At 39.7% G+C, this 17,737-nt stretch overlaps 2 protein-coding genes across 3 annotated transcripts in view; both read left to right on the top strand.

Moving 5' to 3' along the window:
* GNPTAB (N-acetylglucosamine-1-phosphate transferase, alpha and beta subunits) overlaps nt 1-8,743 on the top strand; it is a 74,855-nt gene extending 66,112 nt beyond the window's left edge. Inside the window, exons 20-21 of the mRNA XM_012650273.1 lie at nt 4,550-4,640; nt 7,639-8,743. Of these exons, the coding sequence (XP_012505727.1) occupies nt 4,550-4,640; nt 7,639-7,716 (169 nt within the window). The 3' untranslated portion in view covers nt 7,717-8,743. The remainder of the gene's footprint in view (nt 1-4,549; nt 4,641-7,638) is intronic.
* A 6,879-nt stretch (nt 8,744-15,622) lies between these two features.
* SYCP3 (synaptonemal complex protein 3) overlaps nt 15,623-17,737 on the top strand; it is a 16,135-nt gene continuing 14,020 nt past the window's right edge. Inside the window, exons 1-4 of one of the 2 annotated variants that reach the window (XM_012650268.1) lie at nt 15,623-15,672; nt 16,508-16,653; nt 17,161-17,227; nt 17,387-17,421. In XM_012650268.1, the coding sequence (XP_012505722.1) occupies nt 16,521-16,653; nt 17,161-17,227; nt 17,387-17,421 (235 nt within the window). In that variant the 5' untranslated portion in view covers nt 15,623-15,672; nt 16,508-16,520. Of the gene's footprint in view, nt 15,673-15,706; nt 15,750-16,507; nt 16,654-17,160; nt 17,228-17,386; nt 17,422-17,737 lie in introns of those variants that run through there. The other variant, XM_012650269.1, reaches the window with a different exon arrangement.

Here is a 17,737-nt window from a genome sequence, read left to right as displayed (position 1 = left end):
TAATGTGTTATTTACTCTGTAATTACTTTGTAAAAATGCAGATAATTTTTATTGAGTTTAATATTTGAAAAATAGTGGCATTCTATGGGATTTGAAAAAATACGTAACTGAGTTCTTTCAGTTAGTTGGAATGTCATTCATTATTGAACCATTTGTTGATCAATGCATAGGTGAAGGGGAACCCCAGTATGGAAAAGCTTGTTGTTTAGTATAAAATGAGAAGTATGTGGAGACAGTATGGGCTGGGCTGTGGTTAAGGGAGAATGAACTTATGCTAAGTCCTGAAGGGAGAATCTCAAAAAGTAGTGAGAAGGGAACAGTGAGCAAAAGTCTGGAGATGAGAATGATCAGGGCAGTTTAGGGTCTAGCCTGTCAGCTAGAGAATTCATATACTGACATAGTGGAAAATAAACCTAGAGAGGTCTTAGGAGCCACTTCTTTCAGTGCCTTAGCTACCAGACTGTCCAGTTAGCCTTTATAACCAACCGGGAAACTATAATTATGGAGTGAAAGATTGACATCTGGTTAAGTGTTGTTTAGAAATTATTTGATGGAGTTGTGAGTTATAAGAAGATAAGCATCAAGGACAGCATTTTTTAAAACTTGAAATGAAAGTCGTAGAGCATACAATAAACCGTCTTAAAGTATACAATTCAGTGGCATTTAGTACATTCACAGTGTTGTGAAACATCTCTCTAGTTTGAAAATTTTTCATCACTCCAGAAGAATACCCTGTACCCATTCAGCAGTCACTCCCCATTTTCCTTACCCTCAGCCCCTGCTAACCATTAATCTGCATTTCCTCTATGGATTTGCCATTCTGGATATTTCCTATAAAAAGAATCACATAATATGTGACCTTGTGTGTCTGGCTTCTTTCACTTAGGGTGACAGCATTTTTGATGTAGGAATAACCTGGAAGGGCTATAATGAGTGCTGTTTTAATCTAGTTATGGGAGTGGAAAAGAAGAGCAAGCTCTCAGAAAGGAATAATGGTCTGAGCTTAGTAACTTACCAAATATGATGGAGTCAGAAGTTGGCTGAGATTTTAAGCCTGGTTGGCTTAGCAAACATGGTACCCTGGCCTGCAGGGATAGTGGGAAGGGTAGCTGGTTGTAGCTGTGTGGTAACAGCGATGCACGTAAGAGAGAGTTGGCAGTTGAGAGATGGGTGCTGGAGCTAGGGAAGCCCAGTTCAGGAAATCATTTTTCACAGAGCTTATGGTTGGAATCATGACCCAGGATAGGTTCTCAGCAGGAGAGAGTTCAGAGAGAGTAGCAGAGAGTTAAGAAAGGAAATTTGAGGGTGTTATACTTAGAGGGCCTGAGGAGAAAAAGAAACCATCAGAAAAGGTACTTGAAGTAATTCCTGATTATCTAGGGAAAAAATGTAAATCACACTGATATGGTCATTGTTTTTCTTTCTGTTACGCTTAATTTTCATTCTTATATTTGTTCAATCAACTAATGTATTGAGTATTTACTGTGGGAATAATCACTACCATTATTGAGTGTTTAAGTAACAAGTACCATCTTGAAGCTTTTCATGCACATTCTCATTTAATTCTTCCAACAACTCTGTGGTAGGTCCATTTTATCCTTATTCTACCAAAAGGGACCCAAGGCACAGTTATAGGAAGTAACTTGAATAAGGCATCTCAGCTAGTGAATCATCATTGTCATCATCATCATCATCATCATCACTATTGCCATCAGAGTAGCTACTCTGTTTCTTGAGTACCTGTTGTATTCCAGACATCGTGCTGGGCAATATATTTTCTCTCTACAATTAAAGGTATTGCTGCCATGTTACAGATAACAACACAGTAATAGAAGTCAAGTAACTTGCTCAAGCTGAAATAGCTGGCAAGTGGCAGATCCAGCCTGACTGCCAACCTTCCACACATTCCACTATATTCCACTACATTTAATGATAAAGATAATTTTATCTTTCAGTTTAGGAAGATTTTTGACCCATTGCCTGTCTCCCTGTGCCAGCTACTAGGAATACAAAGATGAAAGGTATATGGTACCAGGCTTCATTCGAGATGCTCACAGTCTTTCCAGGGGGACAGACACCAGGCAAGTGGTTGTGATACACAGTATATTGAGTTTGGCAGTAGGGTTCAATGTTATTGGAGTACAGAGGAGGGAACAGCTGATTCTGTTAGGGGAAGGTGACATTTGGACTTGGTTTCGAATTATGAATGAAAATGACTTTTCCAGGTAAGAAAGAGCATTCCTGGTAGAAGGAATGGCATTTGCAAAGGCACATAGGTGTAAGAAAAGGAGAGATTATGAAGGGCTGTATCTATATCTGGATTAGACTTTTTTCTTTAGAGCATGGATCCCCAGGAGAGTTGTTTAATCAGGCTTCTTGTTGTGAAATAGTTAATATTAGCATGGAGGTTGGACTGGTGAGGAAGTTATTTGGAATAGGGTAGGGTTGTTTGGGAACTGAAGGCAAGGAGATAGGTGGTAAGTGTTTTGGTAATCCTAGAAATGACAGCCAAGGTGCGAACCAAGGACACGGCCCAGGGAATAAAGAGAAAGCAGGGGATGAATTAGGAGGGACTTTAGAGGGGAAATTGGTAGACATTGGCAACTAGAATTCTTTGGTGTCTTGGAGTTGGATAAATGAGACAATTAGGATGTATATTGCTGATATCTATATATTTTTATTTTCATAAGGAGCTGTTCTGAGTCACAGGTCTTGTCTTCCAGAAATGGCAAGGAATGGCTTTTCACTGTTTTCACTTTTCTTGAGCTTAGAGGAAAAAGATCTTCAGACAGTTCTAAGTGTTGACTCTCCAAATCCAGTTTATGACTAAATTTACCTTCATGGGCTTAAGAGAAGTTTGAGAGGACTTCGCTTTCTGTGCTGTATAAATGGCATGAATCAGGTGTGGGATGCCCTTGCAATCCTCTGCCCTGGTGTCTGCTTGCTTTGCATCCTGCTCAGCTTCTGCGTCATCTGCCGGCCACCAAACTGCCCTGCTTCCTAGAAACCACTTTGTTTTTCTTTCTCTGCATGAGTCCCTGCCATGTTTCCCTGGATTCCTGCGCTGTCTTTCTTCCTGTTCCCACAGAAGCAGTTCCTTTCTCAGGAATAGGGCTCACTGCACTGTACGGCCATCTGTCTGGTTGTGTTTGTCTCTCCCGGTAGACTGTGAGTCCTCTTCAGGGGCAAAGAGAGGGTCTTACTTGCTGCTGAGCCCACAGTGCTGCCTCCCTAGCACATAGTCGGTGCTCAGTGGGTGGGTTCTCTGACTGCTGGGGCAACACATTAGCTGTCGTAGAGTTTGTGGCTGCTTAGCTTGTTAAATTCCACACAGATTCTGAATGACACCGTAGATATTAGAATTGTCTGAGCTGCTTGTGATCCTGCTAACCGATGTGGGAAATACAGGAGGAAGAACTGTGTTTGGGAGAGTATCGTTTTGGACGTGTGACATGAGACAGAGACACCCACAACCAAACAGTTGTAAATGAGAATCTGGAATTCAGCACAGAGGCTCAAATTTGGTAGTAATTAGCATATCTTCCAAACCTTATGTTAAGAATTTTTAATTTAATCTTCATAACTAATTATTCATTATTTCCAAATTACAGATGCAGAAACTGTGCTGTACTGCCTATCTTTATTTCCAGTATTCTGTTGGCTCCAGGTCCAGTTGATTCCACCTTCAGCATATCTCGTCTGTTGCTTCTCTCTTTCATTCTCTCATGCCTGGACTAAAACTGGGCTGCCTGCCTCACTTGTCCATCCATCTTTCAAATGGCCACCATTTTTACCCTGATCATGTCACATGCACCCCCATCCTGCCATTTCATGCACTTTCCCACTACTGCCTTATGTCCAGATGCCATCGCATGCTTTTGAGAGCAGCTGCAGCTCATGTTCACGGCCTTGGCCTGGCCTACCTTCCCCGTGTCAACTCCACTCATCTTTTTAGGGCCCAGCTCGCGACTCTGCCTCTGCGCTGCTGCTTGTTCCCTTCCTCAGCCAGATGCTTCTCCCTTCAAGGCTTAAAGGAAATGTTACCTTCTCTGTGGTGCTATCCTCATCTGTCTAAGTTTTCCCTACAAGATTTTGCTTCAGATAATACATATTTCTGTCCATCTTATGTGATAGCTAGACATCAGTCTGCCTGTCAGTGACTCTTCAGGTTTCCAAACACTCTCAAGCAGGGACTTCATCCACAGGAAACATTTATCAAGTAACTAAGTGAATGAATAAATGAATATGAATGATTAAATAAAAAAGAATGAAAGTGGTTTAGGTGCCAGGAGTTCAGAATTTTCTTTTGAAGTCCTCTTCCTGCCTGAATAACTTTACTAATTCAAGTATAATATTTGCTATCACATAATAAAACATAAACTCAAGTTGGAAATATATATTGGGTTAACATTTTAGAATTGCCTCTAGACAATATTTTTGTGTTTCCCAACCTTGTTTTTGTAAAAGTAGTGTGTAATAATGCTTAAGCAATGACAGTGAAACCATATACAGAAGTACATACATACTTGTTTCTTCTCTCTCTGCACAGGAGGGCATATCGAGACAAATTAAAGTTTTGGACCCATTGTGTACTAGCAACATTGATTATGTTTACTATATTCTCATTTTTTGCTGAGCAGGTAAGTTTTATATATTTTATATGGGTATTAAACTATTTCTTGGTACACAAGCATCTGAGTCTTTTTAGAAAATGATACACATTTACAACCAGAAAAATCTTAATTTCTCTTATTGGCTTATAGCTCATATCAGTATGTCAGATATATTTCATAATCAGGCAACAAACATAACAGCCTTTTATTCATTTACCTTCTAAATCCATTACCAATCCTCTTTTTATCTGGAACTCAGTAGATTAACTTGTAGGCTCCAAGATAAAACTGAAAACTCTTAAGTATTTGTAACCAAAAACCACCTAGAATCCTCATCTGATAATAATTTTTTATGGGTCTCCAATTTTCTTCCTTAACCTTCCTAGAGTGACTGCGGTGTCTTACCTTCAGACATCCCTGCGTTCTGTGTGCTGTCCTGCTCACACTGGTAGCTCCCTCTTAGGGTTCCTTTGAGTTGCTGGGAGTTCTCCCTCCTCCTCCGTCCTCCTCTGCTTGTCAGCCCCTCTGCACCTGGGCTTGCCTCTGCCCGCCCACACAGCCTCCGTGAGGTGAGGGTCCAGAAGTAGGAGGAAGGAGATTTGTGAGGTGAAAAGAAAAGGATAAGAGAACCCTCGTTAGGCTGCAGGTATGAAATACTCTGGAGAAAAAGGATTGCAGGAGGGAAATGGGCGTCTGGGCTGGCATGACTTGTGCAGGGTGAGCAACCCTGCCTCGGTTTCTGATTGAGGTGACTATTAAGTGGAGCTTCTCTAGCTGTCACTCAGGGGAAACGGTGAGAAGGATGAGGCTCCCAAGTACTGAGAGCTTTAGGATAAATGACTAGGCTTCCTGCTGCAAGTGGAAGGAAATTCAGGAAATGGAGACTGAGCAGGCAGACAGGATGGCACCTTAACCTTCATCTGCTTCCCAGGGATCATATATCTTGCTCTTGATATTTTTTGTCCTTGTTCCTGGCAGGTAAAAGTCTTAGAAAAAATCTCAAAAAGACTACCTGCTTTTAGAACAGGGGTCCAGTGACGAAGCCATGAGTCTCCTGCAAGCTGGCCTGGGTTGAGGAAGGAGAGGGACCCTGGCTGAAAGAAGCAGCTGGTGGCAGTGGAAGGGAGCAGGAGGGTCATTCTTTCCTGTATGTCACTTACACCAGCAGAGAACAGGGAACTAGAGGGGTAGGAGAAGGGAGGTAGGGTTAAATCCCCTTCCCTCTGCAACACCCCACACTCTACTTAGTCATATCAAACTCTTGCCTTCTGCCATACCTACCATCAGCACAAACAGACCAGCCAACGCTGCGTCTTCCTCCCCTCTTGAATCCCAGCTCATCATTCAAACCATGGTGGCTTATGCTTGGGCAAAGCCCTGCTTCCACCTCTGGATGGAGGAGTATCTAGTCCTGCACAGCTGGGGAGAAGGAGGACAGGTAAGCATAGGGATCCCATATGGAAACCATAAAGAACATTTTTTTTTTTCCATTTCTGTATACTTTTTATTTATTTTTGCAGTAGTTACAATGGAAACCACAATTGGCATCATAAATTTATATATATATATATATATAAATAAACAGTTTGAATTTATCCCAAAGTACCTTTGACAGCATATAGGAACTCTGGTCTTATCCAGCTCTGCCCCCTCCCCCAATTTATGTTGTCAGTGTCAGAAATTACATCTTTAATACATTGTGTGCACATTAACAATAGTTGTTTTATACATTTGTTTTTAAATAATATCAAAATTGAGGAGTTATAAACCAAAAATATAATCCCGGTTCTTATATTTATCTATATAGCTACCTTTATTGGTGTTCTTTATTTCTTAATATAGCTCAAGTTACCATCTAGTATCCTTTCATTTCAGCTTGTGAACTAAAAATAAAATCCTAATCCCCCAGCTGACTGAACAGACCCTTCTCAGCCAAGGGGACTCCAAAGAAACCTTAAAACTGAGTTAGTTCCCAGACATGAAGGGATGGGAGGTGTAATTTTTTTAATTGAAATTTTATTGTAATGGTGGCTAGGTTTTCTGTTTCAGATCTATCATGAATAAACTGTTTCTATCAGAAAAAAAGTATTCATCCAAGTTCTAAGCTACTAATTTACAAATGAACTTTTGCATTATAACCTATTCATAAATTTTTATGACCTATATTTCCAAATGATTGTGGTTACAGTAAGTATAGAAAAAAATGCTGATAGGATTTTTTTTTTTTTTTTTTTTTTTTTTAGACAGAGTCTCACTCTTTTGCCCAGGTTGGAGTGTCGTGGTGTCAGCCTAGCTCCCAGCAACCTCAAACTCCTGGGTTCAAGCGATCCTTCTGCCTCAGCCTCCCAAGTAGCTGGGACTACAGGCACGCGCCACCATGCCCGGCTAATTTTTTCTATATATTTTTAGTTGTCCAATTAATTTCTTTCTAATTTTTAGTAGAGACGGGGTCTCTCACTCTTGCTCAGGCTGGTCTCGAACTCCTGAGCTCAGATAATCGGCCCGCCTCGGGCTCCCAGAGTGCTAGGATCACAGGCATGAGCCACCACGCCGGCCCTGATAGGATTTTTAGCATAGGTGTTTAGGTCTTTTTTAATCCTGTCTTACAAATCTAGTTATTTTCAAACCAAGAGACAATGTCTTAATGGCTAAACATGGCCAGTTTCCTTCAATAGAAAGCCTTGACAAATGGACATCTTTTGAAAAATAAATATGCTTGGGTAATGGCTGTGTAAAAATCTGTAGTCATAGGTCTTAGAAAAATAAAGTGTGGGCTAAAATAATTTTATTCCTTTTTGATCTCTTTGAGGGCACATATCTAGGCATATTGACCCTTCAGAACTAAACAAAGCTAATGGTTGGTTTTGTTTTGGGAGAGGAATGATGGAGTCTTGTTTGTTGTCTGTTTTTTATGTGTAAGATTGTGGAACTGATTACAGTCACATGGACCTCAGAAAGTTTAATGTACTTATACTCTTTCATCAACATGAGAATTAAAATTTATTTTCCATCTTTTGTCATTTAGTTAATTGCACTTAAGCGGAAGATATTTCCCAGAAGGAGGATACACAAAGAAGCTAGTCCTGATCGAATCAGAGTATAGAAGATCTTCATTTGAAAATCATCTACCTCAGCATTTACTGAGCATTTTAAAATTCAGCATCACAGAGATGTCTTTGTGATGTGATGCTTATTAGCCAGCTTGGCTCGAAAAAGGAAAACATCCAGTACCATGCTGTTTTGTGTCAGAATATAGCCCATTGACCAGGAATTCGTCAGCTAACACACTGAAAACTTGTGTGTTGAGCAGATCTGAACTGGTTTGACTTTTAAAGCGTTTGCTTATGGACCTGTCATCTTTTTTATAAAAAGGCTCACTGAGGAGAGACAGCTGCTAATCTCCCACAGCAACCATTGCAGACTCACTTTAATATGAGAAGCCAGGGCCAGCACAGGAGTGATTGCTAAGAGACCTCAGTCTTTGCATTTCTAAGCCTTCTGCTATAGTTTCATGCTTTTTTTTCCTATTTCCCATTTTTAAAATAAGTAGCTACTAAGTTAACTAATTATTGTTGCTTCTGAACATGATGAATTGCAATATCTAAACATATTTTTATAGGTGTTATTTAAATAATGAAGCAGTATTGCCTCCTATTGGCAATATCTAAATTATGGCTTTTATTAGCATTTAAGACTTTAAGTGGTCTTAAGCCACTAATAACTACTGAAGAGCTCAATGACTGACACCTGAAATACTACGTGTTTGTTTACTTCAGCCCCTAAGAATGCTATGATTTAGTGTGCAAGCCTAATTACAAAGGGCTAGAGTTAAGTAGCAGTGCTACTTACCAGATGTAATTATGTTTTAGAAATGTACATATTCAAACGGAAGTGCCTCATTTTAGCAATGAGTAGTGCTGATAGCACTGGCACATTACAGTGGTGTCTTATGTAATACTCATCAGTATATTCTAGTAACTATCTCTCAATGTGTTTTGGATAGAACAGGGCCCAGTAAGCTTTCTCTGTAAAAGGCCAACTAGTAAATAATTGCAGGACACATGTGTTTCTGTCACATACTCTTCTTTGTTTCGTTGTTTAGTTTTTTTTTTTTAAATAACAGTCTAAAAATGTAAAAACCATGTTTAGCTTGAAGCTGTACAAAAACAGGCCACCAGCCAGATTTGATCCATAAGCCATTGTTTGCTGATGACTGAGAATTTGTATTTTTATGTATAGGCAAATCCTGACATTCAGCCATATTTTGTTTATGTCATTATACAGTGGATTTGTGGAGACCAGATTCCATGAGTCCTTTTTGAACTCTGAGAGGTATTTTAGATCATGATATCAACAGTATTCTTTCAAAACGGCAGACATCTTTTGTAAAAAGAACTTGAAATGTAAATACTGTATGTGTGCTGTAAGAGTGTATGTATTTCAAAAATTGAAATCTCTTCAAAAGTTACATTTTGTCTGATGCTTTGACTTTTAAATCTTTGAGGATTGAGTTTACTGTTACCCAGATTCAACAGTCAGTTGAGTGCCCATATGGTATGCCAGGTTCTGTACTGAACACTGCTAAAATTAAGTGGAAATTGTAAGGAGAGATTAGTATTATAATATACAAGAGAATGTTGCTTTATGGGGAGAAATGGGTTCTAAATATTACAGAATTTATCATATGGTAAAAATTTAGGGGGTGTTTCTGGGTGTCATTGTAAAAGTGGAGAATTTATTCTAGAAAAGTTATAGAGAAATGAACATTTGGGTGTAATGGGGATTTCTGTGGTTAGATGAATATAAACCACACCTAGTTAGGAGCTTGATAATGGGATGGATAATAGAATCATAGAACATTCATAGAATCATTCATCTAATGATTTAATAGAATTATTAGAACATTAGAACATAGAAATCTCAGAAGTTGATGAGTAGTTAAACGGTCTTCAGAGTTTTTAAAGCCTAAGGACCATTAGTTCAAATATAGTCCTATAGAAGACGGTCAGTATGTATCTTAGTCTGTTTGTGCTGCTATAACAAAATACCTGAGACTGGACAATTTACAAAGAACAGAAATTTATTTTCTAACAGTTTTGGAGGCTGGAAAGTCCAAGATCAAGGGGCCGGCAGACCTCGTTGTCTGGTGAGGACTACTCTCTACTTCCTAGATGGTGTCTTGAATGCCGTGTCCTCTTGTGGCAGAGGCCAGAAGGCACAAACTCCCTCTGTCAAGCCCTTTTATAAGGGCATCTAATTGAATTCAGGAGGGCTCTACCTTCATGACTTAATCACCCCCTGAAGGCCCCACCTCTTAGCACTGTTACACTGGTGATTAAGTTTCAACATGGATTTTTGGAGGGAACAAAAACATCCAAACCATAGCAGTCTGTAATACAGAAGAAGGAAAGCTGCTCCTCCTGCCTGACCCCCTCAAGGTGGTGTCTCCCAAATCCCAGGCCCTTTAAAAGGCAGAATTTCAAAACAACTGTCTGGACCAAGCCTTGCTTTTTATTAGTGAAGACACCAAGGCCAAGAGGATTGCTCAAGGTCTCACAGCCAGTTAGAGGCAGAGGTGGGGCAGGAACCCAGGTTGTCTGTCTCTTTTTCCCATCCCCACCAGGCTGTGCTGCCTCCCCATGGCAGTGGCATATGTGGGTGAAGAGCACACTCTCTGCAGTCAGCTGCTGGATCCTGGACATGGCCTGCTGTGATTCAGCTTTCTCTTCTGAAATGTGCAAGGCAGTACTGCTGGCTGCCTCATAGGCTTATAATGATGATTGAAGGAAATGACACGTGTAAAGTACCCAGCACAGTGCCTGGCAAATAGTCCTGCCTGGTAAATGTCAGTGATGCAGGTGGTAATGATGAAAGTTTGCATAAAGGATGCAGGCAGAGGTGAGGCTGCTAATCTAGTCTTAGGGTGAAATGATTACACTGCCCTTAGCTAAGAAAGTGACACATATTCTAATTTTAAAAAGGGGTTTTTTTGTTTTTGTTTTTGTTTTTTTTGGCCTACTCTATTTCTTCAAAAGTGTGTACTTTTAAAGTTATTTCCGGCCGGGCATGGTGGCTAATGCCTGTAATCCTAGCACTCTGGGAGGCCAAGGCGGGTGGATCGTTTGAGCTCGGGAGTTCGAGACCAGCCTGAGCAAAAGCAAGACCCCATCTCTACTAAAAATAGAAAGAAATTTGCCGGACAACTAAAAATATATAGAAAAAAAAAAATTAGCCGGGCTTGGTGGCGTATGCCTGTAGTCCCAGCTACTTGGGAGGCTGAGGCAGAAGGATTGCTTGAGCCCCGGAGTTTGAGGTTGCTGTGAGCTAGGCTGATGCCACGGCACTCTAGCCCGGGTAACAAAGTAAGATGCTGTCTCGAAAAAATAAAAATTAAAATTAAAAAAAAAGTTATTTCTACATATACCAAAAAGTATGCAAATAATGACTAACAGATCAAGGATTTAAAAGTAAAGTGTAATCATACCTCAGGTCAAGACATGTAAGGAAGAAACAGCACTAGTCACACATAAGTTCCTCCAGGGAGTAGAAAAAAGAAGGAAGATACCATCTAGCTCATACCTTGAGGTCAACACAACCCGAACACCAAAGCCTGGCTTAGATACCACAAGAAAGGAAAACCATGGACAATCAACCTCAAAAGATTCCCAAACAAAACATTAGCAAGCCGAATTTCTTTTTTCCCCAAAGGAACAACACCTTATGAACAAGCTGGATCCACTCCTGGAATGCAAGCAAGGTTGGCCCAACACTTAAAAATCAATACAATTCACCGCATCAGTAGGACCCGAAAGAGAAACCACATGATAATCTCAACAGATCTTTCTTTAAGAAAGATTATGAAAATTTTAGAAGTGGAGAGACAAGTAGATGAATTCTCATCTGTTCAATAATTATCAAGACTTTGGCACATTTGTTCTATCTTTTTTATCTATTTTTCTTTATTGATAAATTTTAAAGTAAATCCCAGACTTCATGGTGTCAGGAGTACAAAGCCTTGGTTGTTAAGGGAAGGTGAAGGGGGCTTCTTGTCAGTCTTACTGCTCCTCCCCTTTCACTTGCCCTAACAACAGCTGCATCTTACTGAGCACATTCTGTGTTAAATGCTTTGTGTTCATAATCTCATTTCATCCACACCATATCCCATTTTGCTAGTGAAGGAACCAAGGCCTAACTACGTTTAATTCCTCACCTAAGGTCTCGCTACTAAATGACAGAGCTGGCTTTTCCACCTAAGTCTCTACAAAATTTATTCTTAGACACTAAGATAGTCTTGGATTGCAAGGGACAAATCTAACTCAAGCTGCTTAAAGGATAAAACAAAGAGGACTTCCAGGACTGTTGCTCAGCACCGTCCATCCCTGCCTCCCTCTGCATGTCAGCTTTTGTCCCCGTGGTGAGGACATGACAGCTCCTGCCTGGCTCACATCCCCCAGAGAAGCAAGAAGCTTCCTCTCTGGCTCCAACACAGAAAACTCTGGTGGGGGATAAGTTACTGTGATTGGCTCAGTCTGGGCTCTGTGCCCACCTCCATGGCCAGAGGGATGGAGACATTTACCAAAAGAAGGAGGAGAAGGGTGCAGAGCTGACAAAAACTACACTCCAGCTTCACAGAATAAAGATTGGATGCATGTGGAAAACCAAGTTCTGGATTTGTTACTCAAATTGAAAGCAAGCTGCCATACTTGAAAGCAATTGGAAAAATCAAATCTGTCGATTAGAATACAGTGAGCCTTATAAGTTTTTCATTACTGAAAGGATTCAAAGAATCCTTGTGAAGTATTAGTATAGTACGTACCACATGCTCCATAAATGGTAGCTCTTACGATTCACAATTGGTCTCAATTGCAATCTTCCTTGTGCTTTTCCTCCCCTGCCAGCTTCACTCGTGGCCTCATACTATGTCAGCCACATTGCATTTTCCCAAATGTGCTATGCACCCTTATTCTTCCATACTCTTACAGATGCTATTCTTATGCTTGACCCATCTTTTCCTTCCTTATCCATCTGTTAAACTCCTACCCATTCCTCAAGGTCCATCACCAGTAGCTCATCTACTGAGAAATTTTCTAAGAGATTGACTGTATGACCCGAGTTCTTTGAGACTGTGAGTAAGGAAACAAGGGATGTAATATTTAGGCTTTCAAACAACCTTGACAAGGTTCTCCACCACTGGTTACTAAAGAAAATGGGAAAATGTTCTGTCAGGAATCCAGATAATTGAAGTAAATGGGTAATGATCTATATGGAAAAGTATTAACAATGTGGTCTTCTAAGAATCAGTACTAAGTCATGATATATTGGTATATCTGTTAAAAATTATAAATCACCTGCTGAAGCATGTAGTGAAATCTCCAGATATGCTCTTTATGTTAGTAAAATGCCAAGGTGATGGAGATCAATCTTGGGAAATTTTTACTATGAATAAAGAAGAAAAATGATTAATGATCTTCAGTTAAGGGTCACTGTAGGAAAACAAACAACTCTGTCTTTATGATGACATAGTGAATAGTGTGTATTATAAGGAAGGAAACTGGAAGTCACATCAGTCATACCCAGTACATTGGTGTGTTTTAAAGGAGCCAGTGGCATGCTGAGTATCATAATGAAGAGGATTCAAAACAAACCAATAAAGAGGAGGGTTCCTTTGAACCTGTACTTGGACTATGCAGTCTAAAAGTGGTCAGCATCAATACAATCTGAAGCCTTTGCTTGCCAAATATTAGATATAAGAGGTAAAATATACAATTTAAAATAGAAAAAAGATTGCAGAGCTGGAAGCAAACTAACATAGGTGTACAAAAATTGAAATATATTTTAAATTTGGGGGAAAATACATATATGCACAGAAAAAAAAGGATGAAAGGAAATAACACCCAAAATGTAAAATTGGGTATTATCTCTGAGTAGTGGGATTGTGGGTGAATGTCATTTCCTTCCTAAATGATATCTTCAAAAGATTGTTTTACAATGAATAATTTATAACTAAAACAATTTAAGAGGAAATTTTAGGTAAACTTATAATAAGCCATATTAAATTTTTAGTGGACAGCAGAATGCTTTTTATTAGCTAACCTCAGGAAAGCTAACTAAAAATCCATAATGCCCTTGGTTGCATATAAGAAACTTCATAATGCAATAGTCATCTCAATTCTTACGTTTTTATTTAGTTGGGCAAGGATTAAAATTTGAAACTTTAGTATAGGTGAGTTCTCTGGAAATAGAAAAGTCAAAAGATGACATAATGTAATCTTGAATATGCATGGAGCAGATAATCCTTTCATGTCCTTTGTTCTTTATTCCTGTTTTTCATTTTTAGTAATTCCCTAACATTTGAGAAAATAAGGCAATAGTGTTAATAAGCCACCGGATGGAGATGTTGAGCTGTCCTTGTTAATGTAACAAATCAAATTAGGGGTTCCAAACTTTAGTGAGTATGAGAATCATCTGGAGAACTTATTTATGATACAGGTTTTCCAGTCCCCACCTTCAGAGTTAATTTGGTAAGCCTGCCACTGAGAGTCAAGTGAGATGGGGACCAGAGAATGTCCATTTGATTTAGCAACACGGAGGTCACTGGTGACTTTAGAGGGAGAACCACTTTGGAGGAGTGTTAAACCCTGTAAAGGGTTAAAACCTTTATAGAAACTATAGGGGAATTTTGGGGGGGTCTGAGCAGGGGAAGGCAGGGCAGAGGGGTCTCCCACTGCTTTCCCTGGGAATATTTTTTATGTCTTCAGGGTAAAGGTAAGTTTCTTTGAAAAGACATAGAAAAGCAGTCATAAAGATTAATACCCAGTGTATATAAAGACCTAGAAATCAATAGGAAACATATAACACCCAACTGAAAAATGGACAAAAAACTGAAATAGGTATTTTAATGAAAAGGAAATGTAAATGGCCAATAAGCATTAAAAGAGCTTAATCTTGTGAGTGACTGGAAGAATATAGAAGACCCCAAACAAATATCATTCTACACCCACTAGAATGGCAAAGTTAAGAAATCTGACTATACCAAGTGATGATGAATATATATAGCAAAGGGAACTCATTCTGTTGGTGGAAATATAAATCGTAAAACAATTATTTGGCATTATTGAAAATCAGCTAGCCTATATGACCTGGCAACATCACTTCTATATACTGAGCTCAGTCAAAACTTTAGCACATATGCAAGAGATTAGAATATTTGTAATAAATAGTATTGTTTATATAGCCCCTAGTCTGGAAATAACCCAGATATCCATGACAAGAAAATCAATGAATAAATCGTTGAATAGTGCCACATGGAATATTACACAGCAGTGAAAACAAAAGAACTATGCTACATGTAATAATAATGTAGATTCAATGGCATGACGTTGAGTCAAAAAGTGGGTGGCAGAATACTACATAGACTATGGTACAATTTTTTTTGTAATGTCAAACACAAAACTAAGCTGTGTTGTTTAGGATACAATACATGGGGTAACGAAACTTAGAAAATGGGAGGGGGTGAATGATTTACACAAATTCAAGGTAATTTTTATACCTCTGAATGGGGAAGAGCGGGGGCGGGGGTGTCAGGGTGGAGAGAGGGGGATGGGATAGTAAGGACTGCCTCAAGAAATTCAGCTAATATTCGTAAAGTTCTACTTTACAGTTAGGTGGTGTGTTCACCGTGTTTCATAATTTACATATTCTTTTGCAATTTTCACGATTATAAAAATTTTAAAACTTGCAACCTGGAAAACGCTGGGCGTCCAGTCTACTAGCAACTGGCCTCACCTGGCTAAAAATACCTCCCGCTAGCAATTTGCCACGCCATCGCCCGGGTGGGGCCGGAGTCTTGCCACCCCGTGCACGCATGCGTGCGGCGTCCAGCCAATCAGCTACGAGCCCGGCTGAGGCGAGGCTGGCTTATTTCCCGCGTGAATCCCGTTTCCTCAGTAGCATTGCAGCAGCGAAGTGGATAACCCAGGTGAGGAGTGTGGGTGAGGGAGGCTGGAGTTGTGGAGGCCACCTGTTGGGAGACCGGTTACTGTGGTCCTCGACCACGGGGGTTTTTTTCAGGCGTGAGCAGGGGAGAAGTTTGTCCAGCGCTGGTGTCCGGGCCAAGGGCTGCTATGGACTAGTGAGGTAAATCTTCCCTGTTGGCATTACCTGGGGCCTCTGATAGGAAGACGGAGGCTGCGAACCTCACTGAGGGCAGGGCCTTGCGCAGGCGAGGAGCCGGTGGAAAGCAGGTGGGCAGAGCTGGGTCCCGCGCCCTCGGAAGGTTTACAGCAGGGACAGCGGCGGGCTAGGGCTGGGGCTGGGGGCTGCCTCTGCGCGTCTCTCCCTCCTGCCTGCCCCAAACCGGTCAGAAAAAAGTGAAATTAGTTGAAGCCTCCTTGGCATTTTTCCCTGCTGTGTGTGTTGAGAAATCTTATGGGACGTTAATTTTCCGAGACTCACATTGCAGAACGTTTTTATTTTCTATGTGTATAGCTGTGAACTTTTTTTGGCGTGCTCATGATTTATCTTGGCAGCAACCACGATTGTACTTTGTGACCGAGATGCCAACTAGATTTGCCTAAATTTAAGCCAGAATCTGGCAAAGGGCGCCCTAAAATTCGAATCTCCCAGTCCTCAGGTGCGAACTCTCCCATCACAGCACACTTGGAGTCGGGGTTGATGCTGTCATGAATCATTTTTTTTTTTTTTTTTAAGTTGGCAGCGTCATTATACTCGTTGCTAACTTTTGGTCCAATAAAATAAATGAGAAAACTGCTAAAATTTTATTCACCTAAGATAATCTTTATTTGATATTTTCTTGGATATTTAAAATTTTACCAGTTTGTTTAAATGATGCCTTTGGATTCAGAAGGTTTGAGACGTTTGTGTTTTAAAATCAGGAAGCATCTAAATATGGTGCCCTCTGGAAGAAAGCATTTTGGGAAATCTGGGAAGTCATCAGCAGAGGATCAGGTTCTAAAAGGCTATGACTTTGAGAAAGAAGATAAAAAAGATCTGAGTGGTTCAGAGGAAGATGTTACAAAAGGTACGGAGTATCCAGTGTTGGGCAGCGATGGTGTCCTTCAGTTCATTTGCTTTGAACCCACTACATTTAAAACAGCAATAAAACTTGGCAAAGTGTTTTCATGTACAGTCATCCCTCGGTATCCTTGGATTCAGAACTGGTGGGTGTGTACAACCAGCTGTACTTTGTTTCTCATTTCATCTTCATACCCTAGTATCAGAGTTATAGAAGCTTATATAGCATTCTTGCTTTTACAGTCATTATATCCAAAATGTCTGATAAACAGTACGTGGCTTACTGTGACATTCACTTAGTAAGAATTGAAAAATTGTTGCTATAAAATAGTCCTGAATCCTGATTTAATTTCATCTAACCTGCAGGGAGAGTGTGCATTTACATGTCTCCTTTAAAAATTTATGTTGGCAAAAAGCCTAAATGACCCCCAAATGAAGACATTACTTCATTAAAATTTACTAAAATAGCATACTTAATTTCAAAAGAGCTTTTCTGTTTTTATTGTCAATACAGGAAAGACTCCAGTAACTGATAAACATGGGAAGAAGAGGCCTTCTGCAGGAACAGTTGAAGATGTTGGGTAACTTGCTCAAAATAATTTTTGCCTGTTAAAGTGCTTCAAGTTTCCTTTGTTGTTTAACAACTATTATATATGTAAAATACTTGGCATGTGATATTTCTTCCAAAGCAAGCATGATATTTTATGGATTAAAAGTTTTAAAATGTACTTTCTTTATAGGGGTGAAGTACAGAATATGCTGGAAAGATTTGGAGGTATGTTTTAGGAGATATTTGTATTTCAAGAAAATTATTTTAAACCATATAACTTGTATAATAGGAAATGTTAATCAGTGGACTATAAGACTGTTAATGTCTTAGTCTCATATATAGGATTTCGCATAAGTATTTGTTTAGTTTCATAAACTTCCATACTTACGTTTTCCATGATGTTAAAAGTGTGAATGGTGCTTTTATTTTGTGTGTATGAACTTGAACAGATTATGGAAATTTAGAAGAAAAATGGATGGGAAGTCTTTACCTTTCTTTGTATTCACAGGCTAAGTGATACACACACACACACACACACACA

The sequence above is a fragment of the Propithecus coquereli genome, unplaced genomic scaffold, assembly GCF_000956105.1.
Source record: "Propithecus coquereli isolate 6110/MARCELLA unplaced genomic scaffold, Pcoq_1.0 Scaffold316, whole genome shotgun sequence".
NCBI lineage: Eukaryota > Metazoa > Chordata > Mammalia > Primates > Indriidae > Propithecus > Propithecus coquereli.
Note: the sequence above shows the minus strand (reverse complement) of the source record. Positions and strands in the feature narration are given on the sequence as shown.